Below are 17,496 nucleotides of genomic sequence, written 5' to 3' on the forward strand. Positions count from 1 at the left end.
CTAATGAAGGTAATGTGGTTACACAAGTGAAATTTTAAACTGAATTTGGCCTGCAGGAACTCTACTGGTAAGTGAGATATGATGCTTTAAGCTTGGTAGATTCCCTCTTTGAAGACAGCTCTAATAGCTTTAAGCTGATGTCTATGCTGTTTCTTTCAAGCACTATATTTGAGTATTTTAAAAGCGGTAAATTGAATGCATAATGTTAAGTATCATTCCTAAGGGCAACTTCTTTTGTTGAAATAGCCACACTTAGATGTTCCTGATGTGGCTAGGATGGGATAACTGGTTTAAACAGAGTTAAGCTGTATTGTTAAAGCTTATGAGCTTTAAGTATGAATAATGTTTTGGTTACTGATATTAAAAAAGATGATCTGATGACTATCACATTATTTCAGGAAACGACGTTGGCAGAAGTTCTTACGGTGCCATGCAAGTGAAACAAGTTTTTGATTATGCCTACATTGTTCTTAGCCATGCAGTATCACCACTTGCAAGATCATATCCAAATAGAGATTCCGAGAGGTAATTAGTTCACTTTTTCAATATCCATTTGTCTGTGTAATCAGTTAGGAATGTCTGGGTCTAGATTCATGAAAGGAATGTTGCTATTTATTGTTTAACTGTGGCTGTATTGAAATCTGCGCAGAAATTTAAGCTGCCCAGGGATATGAGTGCAATACTTCAATGTGCAACGTTGAAATGAAGAAAGTATGATAAAACCCAGGATGAGTCCTGTGTGAGATTCTGATAGTGTGGAAGGGTGCCAGAAGATAATTGGTCTTTCCTCAAACATTCTGCTTGAAGTATTTCAAAGGAGGGTTTGCTGATTTAATGTTTAGTACAATGCATGTGTGTATTGTGGAAGAAAGAAATGTGTGTGATTAAATCACTTGTTTAGACAATTAGAAAACTACATAACAAGGCTAAGATTTTCTCTGGTTCTTTAATACATGCCCCCACAAGCTGTTTTAAAAGACATGATATGTATTTAAGAATTTTAAAAAGAATTAAAAGTACTATATTAAAAAAGCCTAATAGAATCAGTCCTGTTTGATCATAATGCCAGAACTGCCATTAAATGTGGCATACTTCTAGACATGCCATTTTAATGCAGTTCTTAGCCTCTTTCATAGAAACACAGCCAGTACTTTGAGCTCTCACCTTTGCAATTTCTGTTTTTTGAAAGAAAGAGGAGAAAGGCAATGAAGGCATGGCAGCCATGTGGTATTTCCATTCATGTATCTGCTCTAACACCTTTTGTTCTAACCCTCAGTGTGAATTTGGGCTAGATCAGAGGATGTCTCTTCCCTGGGACTTCCCTAAAATCCCAATGGCTTTGAGCTCCCCAGCTAATCACAGGGAAGGATAGCTGTAAGATGTCACATAAACCATCTCAGTACAACTGGAAACTCGAGTCATGATGTAAACTTCCAGCATTAGTGTCACTGGAAGGTGAAATAGTTTCCTCTAGTAAGTTTACATCAAAGTGGATGCAGTCTTTCACTTTGAGTTTAGAACTGACAGTGCTTTGAGTGGCTGTAAATCCTTTAGGTTTCCAGTAGTATTAAATTCACAAAGGCTGAGACTGCATTGTGATAGCGGTACAGAAGAAGTGGAACAGAGTGTTGCACACTGACATTTGAGACTGGTGTTTTAAGATATTAAAGGTCACTGTTAAATGTGTGTTGTCTGACAGTTTTTGGTACTGAATGAAATTTTGTTCTTAGCTAAGTACAGATAGAGTAACTTAGGGATTCCTGAAGTTTTGCTTGTCTTGGGTCCTGGCCTCCATTAACCTCTCTGTTTTTCTTGGAAGGATATAGTCAATCTCTTATGAGGTGTCTCTATTTACTACAGGCGTCAAAACTGATATTTGTGCAGCATCTAATGGGAGCCTCAGGTGTCATCAGTATGTGCACTTTGCATGGACTTGTACTTGTTACTGTATCTGGGAAATGTCTGAATTTTTTTTAACAACTACAAACCTGTGGAGTAGTCCCAGCAGCAGTGTTCAGGCGTCATGTCTGTCCTGTCTGCAAGTTCTGGGCTGTCTGTGCCAGTGGCATCTGAATCTCAGACCCATCATGCCACTGGCTTGCAAGAGGAACAGCATTCAACAAAGTTCTGTATACAAACAGCTCCCCTAGCACCAGTCTTGTCAGTACCAAAGGACTTGTAAGTGGATGATGAGCTCTTTGGTAGCAAGTTTATTGCAGAAATCAACAGTCAGTGTTTGGTCTCAGTTAAACCTGATGTGCTTGGGTAATCCAGGTATGTTTGTGGATTGCTCTTCCTGCTATAAGGCACAGTGGTCCATGCTCTGTATGGAGACCCTTCTGGTGACTTGACCTAAAGCTTGACAATCTGGGAGCCCTTTGTTCTGATCCACTTTTTTCCTCTTTCTAGACTTGCTAGTAGGTAGGTTAAACGATAGCATAACTGTAACTATAAACAATGGGTTCCATTTAAGACCAGGGACTAGCTTGTAGTAGAACATGATGTTCTGCTAGAGGTATCGAGATTAAATGAACAGTACTTGAAAGGACAGGAGGTTGCAGGAAGCTGAACTCCCCAGAGTGAGTTTATTCAGGTTTGTCCTAATTGGGGCTAGCTTTTTCCTAAGTGGGATGGTTCTTGAACTGTCTGATGGGTTTGAATTTGTATTTCCTCTTCCCAGGGAAGGTTTCTTTGTACAGAGTTGTATTCTGTAGATGACAGTAAATTTCACATCTTTCTTGGTGATTGTTGTAGTTCTTTTTCAGGGTCAGTCCAACACAAAAATAGTCTATAATAATTTATGGCTTTCTAGAGGGCTGCTGCTTCTGATAGTCCCAATGGGGAAAAAAAAATAGATTATAGTCCTTTGTCAGCACAGGCCTTTTTCTTCATGTTCTATAGTAGCAAGTCCCACAGGATAGTAATGGATAGATTCACATCACTCTTACCACCATCGTCATTTAGGCTTCCAAATAGAACATCTGAGATATGGTGGGAATTAAAGGCTTATCTGCTGTCATGGAAAAGCTTTCTTCTCAGTGGAAACAGTAATGAGCTGAATCCTGAACGTAATTCTTACATCTACAGAAATTACCTTAACACTATTTTGTCCCCAGTAATCTCACCTATCCCCTTCCAAGAACAGCTTAGGAGAGCTTGATTGACAGTTTGGCTGATTTTATTAGAGCAAACAGCTTCCTGTCATCTTGGAAAAAGGAATTACCTCTTAGGAAAAAAGGAGACTGATCCATTTTGAACTTGCAAGGTGAAGTTTGGTGTTGTGTCTTCAGTCAAGGCGATTGAAAATTGTGATTGATTTCTTAATATTTAGGGCCACAGAGACATGAGTCTAGCTGTGATATACAGGATCTCTCCTGCTTAAGGACTGGTGTCAGTGTGTGCATTGAACAACTTTCATATGATCTTTGCCCCTAGCCTGTCTTTAGGAAAGAATGTGCTATCTCAAATAAGCTCATTTCTTTAGTCTGTGAGGAATGATAGTTTCACGGAATCATGTAGGTTGGAAAACACCCCTAAGATCATTGGGTTCAGCTGTTAACCCAACCACTACTGTGTTCACCACTAAGCCATGTCCCTCAGTGCCACATTTACATGGCTTTTAAGCACACCTAGGGACAGCAACTTCGTCACTTCCCTGGACATGCTCCTCTAGTGCTTGACAATCTGTTTGTTGATGAAATTCTTCCTGATATCTAATCTGAACTTTCTGTGGTGCAACCACAGAGGTCATTTCCTCTTATGCTTTCACTTATCTGGGAGAAGAGACCAATGTCCATCTGGTATAATCTCCTTTCAGATTGTAGAGAATGATAAAGTCCACCCTGAGCTTCCCTTTTTCCCAGGCTAAATATCCAAGATCCTCATAGGACTTGTGCTCCAGACCCTTCACCAGCTTCATTGCCCCTCTCTGGACTCTGTTTTGAGTCAGTGACTGTTGCAGCAGCCCTCTTGTTAGAGAAATGAGCCAAGACACAGACTTCTTGTTTATCACAGCATGAAAGGGGTCCTGGTTTGTTCTTCTTTACAGTTCAGCCATCCTGACTCCGACTCTTCACTGGCTCTGGCTACAGCAAGCTCCTGCTGTAGGTTTCCCTTGCAGCCTCTGACTGCTGGTTATTTCCTGCTAAACTCTGACTGCATGTATCAGTTTGTAAATTCTGACTGCAGGCTTTTACCTAGCTAGACTGTGACTGCATGTTCCAGCAACAGGCGCTAACTGTAGACCCAGACTGACCTCACAGCAGCAATTCTCTCCCCAGAATTCTCCTTCTTCATAATCCCCACTCACCAGCTAACCCACTCCCTTCTATCACACTTATCTTTATTGGATATAGCTGTGACTTATCAGGGGTGGGGCTGTATTGGATAATTAACACAGCTGTTACTTATCAGGGGCAAGGTCACCTGTATGTCCTTCTCCTACAAGTGACCATTTTTCCAGTTCTGTTTCTAGATGAACCACAGGAAACCTTAAGAGATATTTGGCAACAAGCTCTTGCTTATTGATTTGTGTTCATTTTAATAGTGGATTGTCTGTTACCACCCTGTTCCATGGCCATTATATTAAGGTGTAATTTCATATTATTCCTTACCCAGGCTAATTACCTGTGTACTGTCTTCTGTCAGCTGTGCTGTTCCTTCCTTAGTCTAATCTTGCCTTGTATGACATCTAGCATTCCTGCAGTCAGAAGGTGAGTCAAATGGACTTTCTGGTCTGACTGAGAACAAGAATCTCAATGCTTTTGTCACGTCAAGAAGTTGATCCAGCTTGTGGCTGACGACAGGCAGATCAGAAGCAAGAGAAGCAGCAGGAGTTCACATTTGGGGCAAGAGGGAGAGAGTGGTATTCTAGCATTTCACAGCCTTAAGTTATGCTGCTCTGGATGTGACAAAAATGCATCCTTAGGTTAATATTTATGTTTTGCAGATCAGGATGTTGGCTCACATGCTGGTCTGTCATATAGTTCAGCTATGAATGTGTGCTCAGACTGCATCTCTAAGCAGCTCTGTAGCCACATTTGGGAAGCTGAGGAGGTCATATGGAATGAGGAATGGAAGACTTGGTTTTGCTGTCACATGCTCTTCATTATAAATTAGACCTTGGAAATCGGTATTGTGCTAGATGTGATGCAGCTGGATAAGGGAAAGAGACTGTCATGCCAACAGGTCAGAGTTTGAGAAAGCCTAGGCAGTTTCCTACTGCATGTCTGGAGTCGTCATTTACAGGTGACAGTCTTCGAAACAACCATAGCCAGATAGAAAGTGATCTTTCCATGTCTGTGCTTGGAAAGTTGTTGGGTCTCTTCCTAATGTTCATCTCAACTGATCTAACTGCTGACAGGTCTATATGTTAGCTTTGGGTTGCCACTGTTTGCCCAAAATAGTTCTGGGACCTCTAGGAACTGTTAGTAGAATGTGTTCTGTCCCTTAAAAGGTGTCAGTAATACCAGTTTTTCCCACACAGTGTATTTGTTAGGGTAAAGGATTTAGGTTTGTGGTATTTTTAATCCTCATGCCCAAGGAGATCATTCTCAGGTGCACCTTAGTGTGCTTTTAGGTGATACAGCACTTTTAATACTTAGGGGATATTTCCGTTATTTTGACCATTATTTCACAGCCTTGATGTTTTTCAGGCTCTGCTACTCACCATGTGGAGCTTGGCTGGAGCTTTCCATCTTTGATTTTGCTGAACGTGATGTCATCACTCTGATCCTTTTAAGAGTGATCTTAAGATTGATTTGTCCGGTAGTTGTGCTGTAATGAGAGTTAGAAAGTGTCCCTGTGAACCAAGGTCTTGCAGCATGTAAAAGAAGAAGCTTGAGTTCTTACTAAAATAAACTAGATCTGTAAAGACCTTATTCCTGGTCTTGCTATATGATAATATTAAGGGAAAAAACTTAAAGTGGCATCTTTCTCAGGAGACCTGTCTGATTTTTATTAACGGGTTAACAGTATTTTTTCATGTCTCTCAAACAAGCATCTTTGAAGAATTGTTTTTCTCAGACATCTGTAGAAATTCTGGCCTCAGTCAAAATAAAAACCCCAAAAGCATGACATTTTTTCACAGTTAAGGCAGGGTAGATTAATAGGTTTCCTTGTTCCTAGGCGTTTTCAGTGTCGAGAACACATTTAAGCACAATTTTCAAATGCTTATTTTAAAAGATTTTTCTTTGAACCCATGGGTATGCTTGAGTCCATTGGAAATGGTGTTCTTTTGAGATCAATACGTGTTTTGATCACACTTGCTTCCTCTTTTTTTGCTGCTTTATTAAGTATCTGTCAGTATAACCTTAATCACCTTTCAGTTTCTGATGTCCCATAATGAATATTTTTAATTTTGCTGCACAAGTAGTGTAGCATGGATCTGCCTTTGGACTCCTGACCTTATAACTTAGTGAATTTCCTTTTTTCTACCTTTGTACCAAAAAAGAGAGTTTAGCGCTTTGATCTCCGTACTCTTTGAAAGGAACTGGTAAGAGAACATATTCCCCCATTCTGTGCGTGCAACTCTGCCACTGCTTGTGTAGCAGTTGCTTCACCCATTTTGCCTATTTGATAGCACACATTTTTGGTATGTCAGTCACCCAGTCTGATAAAAGTACCAATATCTATTGTTCATTTTGCTTCAGCTATATGAAATCATGACTCTTGATTTTTGTGACTCTTTAATTCCAGGAAAGTACTCCAAGAAGCATCAGGCTTGACAAACTGCTTATTTGTAATAAGCTTGTGTTGCTCAGCCTGTGTTCACTTTCTGGTTCCAAGACCACAGCTGCTGGTAGTTGTGAAATTTATGTGTAATCCTAGAGTAAAAGCTCAACTCGTTCTGAAGGCATTCTCAGCTGCAACTTTTTAACTGCAAGATTTCCTTCGCTGTCCTGTCCTGAAGAGACACAGCTGATGCATATTTGAGTCCTGTGGCACTGCTCTCTTGCAAACTGCAGCTTTAGGTCCACAGTCGAATCTCTGCAGTTTTGGTCATCCCCGTCTTCATTCTGTCCCCTCTTGCTTAACTTACTCTTTGAGACTGTGAAACCAGAACTGCATTGAGTATATAAAATACTGTTACATCGTGGAAGTATACAATAACAAAATACGATCCTCTGATTTATTTGTTCTTTTCTTAGTGTGCTCTGCTTAGCTATTGAAATGTGGTTCCCAAAGTATGATCTGTTATAGCCCAGATCTTTAATTTCTGAGTGGTGACAACCACACCTTTAATTCTGTATCTAAAATTCAAGATTTTATTATCCAGCATGCCTTATTTTATCCATGTTACGTAAATAGAATGGTGAATGACATGCATTCTGTCCTGGTGGCCCATCTGTAGATATTGGACTTGTAATTTAGATGGTATTATTTGGTTCCATGTTTGCTGGACTGACTTTTTCAGTGCTAATAGTGACATGTCTTTAAAGTTGGAAGACTGACATGGAACATAATGGTATTTGGTTTTGCATGAGATAGTAATCACTAGGATTGTAGGAGAACTTTTGCAACCTAAAGTGTTCTTTATGAAACCCAGTAGAGGTAGTTGAAATAGGTTAGAATTTTGTATGTCCTGCCTTCCCATTGCACACCTAAACCAAAACAAAATTCCTGTACCGGTACAAGGTACCTTTATGATGTGAAAAACAAAATAAATATCAACGTAACCATTGAAGATTAAAAGAAATAACATTACCTGCTCCTCAGTGTAACTTTGCACAGCCCATTTTTGTACAATAGTCATTTCTTCATGTATCTTGAGCATGGTTTTTATAGTTAGTGTTTCAGTGACTAGTCTCTGATGAAAAGAAAGCTTGAAAATTTATCTCTCAAGCAAGAAGACAGGTCACTCCTGCTCAAGAAGTACAATTCAAATAGGTGAATGTTGGGAAAATGTGTTGGAAAAACACTACTTTGCTGGTAACTGGTCACTGTTCAGCAGGACCAGGTAAGCTTTTTCTCTGAGCCTCTTGCTGTTATGAATTTATTGGAATTCTACCTTTTTTTGGAGCCAGTCAGTTTCTTATTCCACTACTTCAGGATCCATGGTACTTCCTTTATAATTGTGGGTGCCTTAACACCTTCTAAGTTGTTTTGTAAACTAGAAGCAACGATTAGTTAAGGTCTCTGGCTCCAGTCAGTCAGTTGTGGCGCTGGGATGTTTTTTTGTCTTCTGTGCATCCCATACCTGTTTATAATCCAGATTTTGCGGAAATACTTTCTGTATGGAGAAATTCAAGAACCAGAAATTTGTTTTATCAAACACAATGTTATCAGCATGTGCATTATTTATGGTTAATACGCACTCCATTTAGAAATACAGAGTAGAATTCTTACATATGTGTCAGTGCTTGCATGTTAGTATGGTAGAAGAAAAATAATATGAATATAAGTGGTGCTTCAGTGGATTAAATGGTGTACTGAAAAAAAGAAGGTTCAAAAAGATTCTTTGGTTAGGGATATCTTAAATTGACTTTTAGTATAATTTGGTAGCTTGTTAAAATGCTTGAAAATATGTAACCAACAGTCTTTGTTTAATACTTAATTGAAAAATTTTTTTAGCACATTAGGTAGAATCATCAAAGTGACCCAAGAAGTGATTGACTACAGGGCCTGGATTAAAAAGAAGTGGGGGAGCAAAATTAATTTATCACCTGAACTTGGTAGGTATAGCAGGAAACCAACTTAAATTTTTTTTCTTGAATTTGATGTAATTAAAAATACTCATGCCTTGAAATTAATCATTCAGATATACAGGAAAAAATACAAGGAACTTGTAACTTTCTAACCCAAGATTAGTTTTCTCTGAGCTTGTTTTTCAATTAGCTTGTTAAACTGCAGCTCTTCTTAGACTTCAAGGCCCATGTGTTTGTATTCTGTGCTTTTAAATGATACTTATGTTTTCTGTTAACAGATAATAGGTTGAAAATAAGAGACCAGATAGCGCTCTGCAATGGAGAACAGCAGCAGAACAGAGACTCTGAACCATCTTACAATCAACACTTGGCGTTGTCATTGGCCAGTACACAACAGTTATCCTCTGGTTCATCTGCCTCTTCTGTGTCATCACTCTCCAGCAGTGACATTGTAAGCTTTTTCTTTTCATGGGTTCCACTAGTAAGTAGCAGAGATTATCTTCAAAGCCTCAATTGATACAATAGCAGTTAATGTGATACTATCCTTCAAGTGCTACAGCAAATCAGTAATGTCCTCTGCTCAGAAAAATTACTGAAATCAAGTATTAATTTTTATAAAATTAAGTGGGTCTTACTTCCATCCTAAATCTTTGGTACTCTTTGTGGTAGTAGTTAGATGTAATGAAATGTAACAACCCAGTAAGCTAACAGTAGCTAATTAAGTAGAAGAAGAGAAATGTCTTCATATATCCTTCCATTATGCAGAATCTTCCATTGTCAAATTCTGATCCTTGTGCCCCATACCTGAGGTTGAGCATGAACATTATATTGTGCTGTGAAGGTGAACAATAGTCATTATTTTCAGCCAAGCTGTCAGTTCGTGTTTTAATGTAACAGGGCACTTGCATAAAGTCATGTTGTCAGCTTCCTTATTTTAAAGTAATTGCTGGGCTTTATTATAACCTCCTGGAAGTGGAGGCTGCCGTCTCTTGAGGTATGTTCCCGAAGACTCTTTAAGGTTCTGCCAGGTGGTTTTGTTTTGGTATAAAGTTAAATCAGTGCAGAATTGGTAAATGCAGATTATAAAGCACAGCACTGCAAGGCGTGAGTGGCTCATTGTTAATCTTCTGAAGCATTTTGTCATAGGTAGAGGCATTGATGGACCAAGATGTAATATGCAGTCAGCTATGACAGTAAATAATGGGATGATGCTAAGAGAGGTCCAAATACCTGTTTCTTGACTGCTTTCAAAAACTAGTCAAATATGGAATTAAAAATTGGGAATTGTATTCAATAAAAATTTAGCAACTTTTGAGGGACAAGCCCCACCAATATATGTTCTGGTTACTTTCTGCAATTACTTTAAACTACTGGTTTTTTTGGTGTTGAATTGCCTTTTTATGCCACCTTCAGTAAACAGGACAAATGTTTTAGTTGTACCATCTGGCTAACGAACAAAGAACAGCATGATACTTGCTGGTGATATATTAGCCATGCTCCTGGTTTAAGTATTAGCAGTGGGAAAGATTTTGCTGTAATAACTTTTATGAAGAACGCAAATATTTGCTTATTACATTGGGAGTGCACAATACTGGGTGGTGAGTTGTTATGAACTCCCCTTAGTTCTGTTTAGCCTGATGTTGAAGGTGAAGCTTCATTGCCTGATGCCGGAGAAATTAATGAAAAGTGAAAAGGAAGCTCTCAACAAGATAGAACGGAGATCAACTTGGGCATTCATGTAGTAAACGGAAAAGCTATGTTTTCTAACAAAAGAAACATGTCCATGTCCTTGTGAGAAAGGCCAGGTTTGGCATTATGTCCTTAGCAGACTGATAGCATGTTATCTTAATTTGGAATGGAATGACAGGTTTCTGACAAATGACTGATGAATTAGTTCATCCTACTCTTACTTGGGGGTGTGAGGAGGAGAGAGTTCTGAGCTGCACCTGATTCAGGAGGCGATGCCTATTCTGCCATAGTCAGGTGATCCGTGCCATCATCTGTCGTAGCTCAGGTGGCTGCAGAGGAACGTCTGGCATGTGTGACAACTTGGTATTTGTGCCAGAAATTCTGGTGCATTATTAATAGGCATGATGTGGTGAGCTTTTCTGTCAGCTTCAGATGAAGGTAATTATGAATATGGTGCATCTCATCACTTTAGAGTTAGCTCCAGTGTTACCTTTGATCTTGTGGAAGGATTGTTCTTCAGGAAGGATTCTGTATTTATTTAAAGTTAAAAAGTTTGAAATTTTCTGTTTCTGGAAGACTGAAAGGAAGGTATAGATTATAAAGAAAATGCAGGAGACAAGGAGACCCTAGAGTTACAGCTTGCTGACCTCTTCCCAATAATTCTGGTTTAATTTTAATAGCAAGATAATATTCCCTATGTCACTATTAACCTTAAGCACAAACTCTGCATTAAGACATTGTTTCAGGAGGTGTATTTTTCATGACTGCAGAATATCTTTTGCTGTTTATGAGGTGCAGGATGCTGTCTGTTAAATTGTAGGGACTAGACAGTGTATTTGCTTTTCTATTTACTAAAGATTCACTAGTAATGGTGTTGAACTGCACCTGGTCCTTGTTCTACCTACCAGTATAATAGAAGTCAGGTTACTTGTGTTGAGGAAGAGGAAATAGGCTTGAAAACCTGTGACATTACTTTCCTCACATTGCCCCTCTCCAGCCATCCACTGAAGTAGTTGTATTTTGAAGTCATCACATCACTGTTCCCTGGTGATAAGTCTGGAGGCCTTGCATATATTTGTCAACATGTCCTGGAAACAGTACTGCAGTATTGCTCCCAGGGATCCTAGAATTTTTATTAAACCCTACAGTTTAATAGTTGGTTGCAATGCAGCGTGCTATATGGTTTTAAAAGATTTGCTTCCTTGGAGTTCTGACAGCATTACAGGTTTTGCATTAATAATCTGTAAATATGACTCAGCAGCTGAATAGATAATTGTTCTGGTGTGTTGGACTTAGGGGCCTGTCAGCTAAAGCAATGGTTATAGATTTATTCCAGCAGCAGGAGAAAAGAACAATAACAAGGAGCATGTTTTTCTCGAGATTGGATTGGCATAAACCAGAGCTAATATTTAGAAGCCAGCCACTCAATGTCTGTATATGCTTAGGAAAACAGAAGCAAATAAGAGTTTACAGTTACTGCCCTGAGTTCTCCAAACTGGTGGCAGCCTTTTAAAGATGAGAACTTAAGTACCACTGAGGAGCAAGAGAACTGTCTCCTTAAAGGATAGTCTTCTCTTTCCCCATAGATTTATGTGCTTTTCCTCAGCATACCATCTGACACTCAGGAGGATGTTTACTTTCATCTTTGCACATCTAGGACTGGCTTGCAGGAGAACACACTTCTGGGCCACTGTCTACACAGCCCAAAATTAAGAACTGGACCTAATGAGACCAGATCATAATTTGAGTAAAAGGTACACTTTTATGGATTTCCCGAAGTAGCAAAGCTATTTACAAAATGCCTTAGTCTAGCACTCTCTGGACAATAAAATTCTAGGCATGCTGTCTTTAGTAGGTGTCCTAACCAATTGCAAAATCTTAATCACAAAGGACAGCTTTTCAAAGGGCCAGTAAATTTTGGATTAAAGACCTTGTGCAAGACAAGCCTGTCTTCAAGTATCACTGTAACTATTAGTGGGAGAGCTGTTCAGTTTATGGGATTGTCCTACTGTACATGTCAAAACAGAGCTCTGACTCAATTCAGCAGTACTTCTAATATAATTCTGTGCAAAATATTGAGTCCTAAAATTCCTGCCTTGTTACTTTGGCTCTGTGAAGAATATTTTAGTGATCAGGAGCAAACTAAAGAACACATGATAAAAAAACCTTATGAATACAAGGAATCTGGTTATCAGAACATATTAAACCATTCATACATTTTTCTCAATTATGTTAATTATCAAACTGATCTATGTAGTAAGTCTTCTCTCAGTGAAGCTTTCTGCTGATTTCAAGTACCCTATGCTGCCCTGAAAAAAAAGCAGGCATATTCCTTACTCATGCAAACAGGTAAGTTGTACAGTACCATGCATTCCTACATAATCCAACAAATGTTAAAGTGAATAATGGAAGATGCTTTACAAATGTCTTTGCCATCAAGGACAGTGCAAAATGTGTGAATTTTTACTGTATGTAAGCCAAAGTCAAACTGTTCCACAAGAGAAATCATGCCTCTGGCATTAAAGAATCTCACCTTCATACTGATTTAGGTGATTGCTCTGAGAATCTGAAACCAGTTGGAATGAGCTATGTTCACCCCCAGCTCTCTACTTGTTTTGGGTAGTTGCAGATGTCAGTCTCACAATCTAAGCTGTGACCAAATTCCTCTTGAAAATGCTATTTTGGTTGGTTGTTGGCGTGTGGGGTGTTTTTTTTGTTTTGTTTTGTTTTGTTTTTTCTGGGTGCATTTTTTTTTCAGTCTGGACCAGCACTCTATAAGTAGTGACCAGGATTTCTTGTTGCTTAAGCACTGTGGAAAAATGCTTTGCATTAGCTCAGGAAGTCCTAGAGTAGTGCTAGAGAATATATACTGCCTGATCAACAGTCTCTGCCAAGTAAGAAATAATCCTAGGTATGTTTTTGCAGTCTCATTTTGGTCTGGTTTGATTTCTGGTGCTAAGTATGCTCTGCAGTTCCGATGATGTTATGCCAAATAAAGCTTAACACTGGGTGACAGTGATGCGTGCATATCAGCGGATAAGATGGCTCATAGGAAATTCTTAAATCTCTTTTCTGTTAGCTTGTGGATATATAGTGTCATATCCAGTCCATCACAGAAACTCCAAGTTGTCTGTTAGAAGTTTGATTCTAACGAATTTCATACACCTTACTTGAGTATTTCTGGTGATAATGTTGTGTGGGCCTTTATGATAATGAGATAATTTTGTGAAGACCTTTGAGTTCTCAAGACCGTGCAGTCATGCCAAGGTAGTTGAAGTTTCAATGAACAAGATATTGCTGTAGTCTAGCTTTAGGGATGATGCAGTCCTTGCCTCTTTTTTAACAACTTAACATTTATAGTATCTTCTTTCAGACTGTTCTTGAAATTTTAACTGTAACTCATGCAGGGTTATAAAAACCTTTCATCAGAAGGTGGTCCATGCTTGATCTGCCCATGGTTCAGCCCCATCAGCTAGAGAATATGCTGAGCAGAACCTTCAGTGTTTTGTGAATTTGTCTTTTCACTGTATGGAAGTATATATTCAGTACCTTGAGGGGAGGCTTACTTTCTGAGACTAATATCTAAATATGGCTGGTATGAATAAGACTCATTATTCTTATAGTTCTGCTGAATACACACTAATTTTTGGAGCTGTTACTTGCTTTGCAGTAATTGTGGCTTAGTACTTGAACTCAACATGCTGAATGAAGTTATTAACCATCTCACCTTCCTTCCTAGTAGCCAGACTAAATTTCAGCTTATTAGCAGGAGCTATGGTGCTTCCATATTCACAGCGAGAAGTGATAGAGTATATGACATCTTGTTTGGATAAATGTTGTTCTTTTTTAAAGTGATTGAATTTACAGGCATGAGGCGTGCTTATCTGCAGTAGAAGGACAGACACTTCAGAATATGTAACAGCTCTTCTTGTAAAATCTTTTAAGTCTTGTTAAATTGATCTTAATGGCTGATTAATTTGTAGAGTTGCGGTTGCAATTGTATGTATAAGGAATGGGGGCAAAAGGAGGTTGTCTAATAAAATTCTCAGCCTGAAACCAAGAGCTACACACAGTTTTCTCTCTTCCTTCTATATGCCTGAATATTCTCATGTCCTAGCCGAAGTAACTGTTCAAATATGTGTGAATAGTTGATCAGCTTTGTGTAGAATAATGCAGGTTTTGTCTTAAGCTTCTCCCCTTCTTGAACAAATAGAGGCAAATTCTTTGAAAAGCATCTTGATGTTTAGCCTTCAGAGAGATGTAAATACTGACTTGCAGACAGCTTGTCTCCAAATAAAGCAGTGAGCAACCCTGAGTGCAGAGACAGGGACAACCTGATGTTACTGGGGAAAAGCATTTAATTGACATTTCCTTTGGGGCCTTTAAGAGTTTAAGCTCCCAAATCCTTTTAAACTCCATTCTTTTTTCTTACTTCTTGCTATGCAGGTTACTAACACTTCCTGTGGATTAGAGAAGAACAAATTTTTCCAGTGCTGCTTTGGCCTATTTTCCTTTTTCCACTGTATGGCCTCACATTTGTTTTTGAGTTTTTTAACCTGTATCTCTGACATTACAGTTTTATACTGCCTCATGCTGTTCTTCAGTTCTTCTGTATCAGTTCCATGAGTAGTCTCTTCTCCATATCTGCTTGAAGTAAGAGTAAATTTCTGCAAAGCTGCAGGAAGCACAATTTTGAATACAAAATTCTAAAGTAATTTTATTTAATAAGTTATTCTAAGCAGCAGAGGATACAGAGGGAATCTGTAATTCAGCAAATAAAGTGGGATTTTACTGCTGTGAGGTCAGTGAAGTAAGGAGAGAAGCACATAATTTTTTAAGAGGTGACTTCAGACTAGTTTCTGATGCCAAAGCCTAAGCTGTAATCTTGCCACATCTTAAGATTCCCTCCTATGGAAAAAAAAAAAAAAATCACAGAGGTATCTAAGCCATTTTAAGATGGAAGAAAACCTAAATCCAGTATTTATAGTCTAGTATGGTGCGTGTTCAGCTTTCACAAGGAGTCCTGTAATTTACTGCATAACTTGAAAATCAAAGTGGAGATATTTCTATATTGTTAGCAATACAGACCAGTTGAAATCTGTGAAAAAAAGTATTGGGGCAACAAATGAAGTCTTAAATTCTGCACTTTTGAGACCTTTTTTATTTAAGATTATTTATCTGAAATACAGTGAATATTGATAAAACATGGAATAAGCTTGCAGTCAGGCCTCTCAGGGTATAATGAGGTATGGTTGAAGGTGTACTAGGCTTGTATTTAATCTGGTAGATACTAATTAGATAATGTTTTCAGTTGTTTTTCTGTAAAATGAACATTAATGCTTTTGGAGGATGCATATTTTTTCAGTTTGCTGGTGTATCCTATATTCTTTAATTTCTCCCCTTCTGTAATCATAATGACAGAGATATGTTCTTCTTGCAATGAAAGGCAGAAAAATCAATCAATTTCACCTTAACTCAAAACTTGTATTGTTTATAGGCTGGCCAGTGGAAGTGCAGCAACTATACTGATGCAAGTTATCTTGTGACTTTTCACAGAATAGAAATTTTGTTCATCTCAATGCTACTTTATTTACGCCATAGTTGAAGTTATGGCTCCACCCACCAAGAAAGGAAATGGCACACAGTGTGGAAGAAATGGGATGAGCGCAGGGGGTGATCCTGCCGTCACCTTTGGAAGCATGGCGGTTTATCGAGCACAGTTAAATACGCTGGGGCTAAAGCCATGCAAGTGAGAGCATGCACTGAAGTTCTCCTGTGCATTGCCCCAAACTGTGAAAGGTCTGAGCTCCTCTGGTGTTGCTTTATGTTCAAAGGACTGTGGTTTTGCACTTTACTAAGCCAGTTCAGTAATAGGATGTATTTGCTAGCCAAATTTCCTTTCATTAGCTGCTCCTGCTTTTCTGCACTGGTGTTCACCTGATCCTGTGGTGAACTGATTCAGAAAGTGAAACTAGTAAGAGAGGATTGCTGTTTCTGTGGTTCACCTCTGTGAATTAGCACATAACAATGTCAGATGCTAATACAGGTGTAATGGAGAAGGGCTGGAATGGGAAAAGAGACAGAAGGAATAAGACTGGCAGCAGTTATCTGTTAAATCACTGTGATTGTAAGTAAGAGGAACACTTGAAAATGTATAGTGTTAACTGTAAACAACAATTTTCAGCTCTTTGCTTTCAAAGATGGAACAGAGTTTTTACTGAAATGGTCATTGTTCTCTCACAGTTTCCTGCTCCTGAATGTTGTGGGAAAGAGAAAAAAAAATGTTTAATTAGTGGAAAAAAATTTGAGGGTGGAAACAATAAGGATCTGTTTGCCAAGACTTTTGTAGTTCATTCTTGGAGATGGGGGTGAAAACCCAAATCCATCACATTATCAGGAAACTTGCATTCAGTTGTTTTAAGTTTTTATTTCTGAATACTGACTTTAGGATAGTTAGACTCCTTTAGCATTGAGCCTTAAACACACTGGGGTCATGAATTAATCTTAGGCAATTTCAGCTCTTAAGAAAGCATACTGTCTTGGAAATTGAAAGCTCTGAAATGAGAGCTGTTGTTAATTGAGAAGTTACCAGGTATATTAAGCCTTGAGTTATTAATGGAATTGAAAGAAACTCTTATTGGCAAGACCAAGTTACTAATTTGTCAAGTAAATATTCTCTTGGTGATGGGGTCCTGGGTCTTTTTGTAATGGGAGATGCATTTTGCAGAAGAGTAGATGATTTTACTGTGTCAGGAAGAGAAGTCTTGGATTTCAGTTCTTCATCTTTTATATGACTTCATTGTTTCACTGTTTGTCTCGGCAGAAGTTCATCAGTAACACTTGAGTTTCTAGGTATCTTCCATACTCTCTTTTTCCAGCATGAAAGAGTCCTAGAGTCCTCCATAATCAGAGCTACAAGGAATAGAAATCTTCCTTCTGCATACTAAGTTCTTGGTCAGGAAGTTGAAACTGGTTAAAGAGCATATTTTAATATGGAAATATCTCAGGAGGATAAACCTGGATCTGTTAGTCTTTCTTGGTTTCTAAAAGCATATCTTTAGAAGGTAGTTTCCTTACAGGATGAGGTACTGCTACAAGGTGCAGTCTTGTAGCTTTATCCCTACATTATCTGCTAAAATCAATTGAGGGATCTTGCCCCTTT

General features: G+C 38.6%; 1 protein-coding gene across 4 annotated transcripts in view; it reads left to right on the top strand.

Moving 5' to 3' along the window:
* The window catches only part of TENT4A (terminal nucleotidyltransferase 4A), a 59,129-nt gene that overhangs the window by 26,961 nt on the left and 14,672 nt on the right, over positions 1-17,496 (top strand). For all 4 annotated transcript variants that reach the window (XM_040075638.1, XM_040075644.1, XM_040075651.1 and 1 more), the window contains exons 8-10: positions 399-525; positions 8,572-8,672; positions 8,924-9,096. In XM_040075638.1, coding sequence (XP_039931572.1) covers positions 399-525; positions 8,572-8,672; positions 8,924-9,096 — 401 coding nt within the window. The remainder of the gene's footprint in view (positions 1-398; positions 526-8,571; positions 8,673-8,923; positions 9,097-17,496) is intronic.

This window comes from Hirundo rustica, chromosome 1 (genome assembly GCF_015227805.2).
Source record: "Hirundo rustica isolate bHirRus1 chromosome 1, bHirRus1.pri.v3, whole genome shotgun sequence".
NCBI classification, from domain to species: Eukaryota; Metazoa; Chordata; class Aves; order Passeriformes; family Hirundinidae; genus Hirundo; species Hirundo rustica.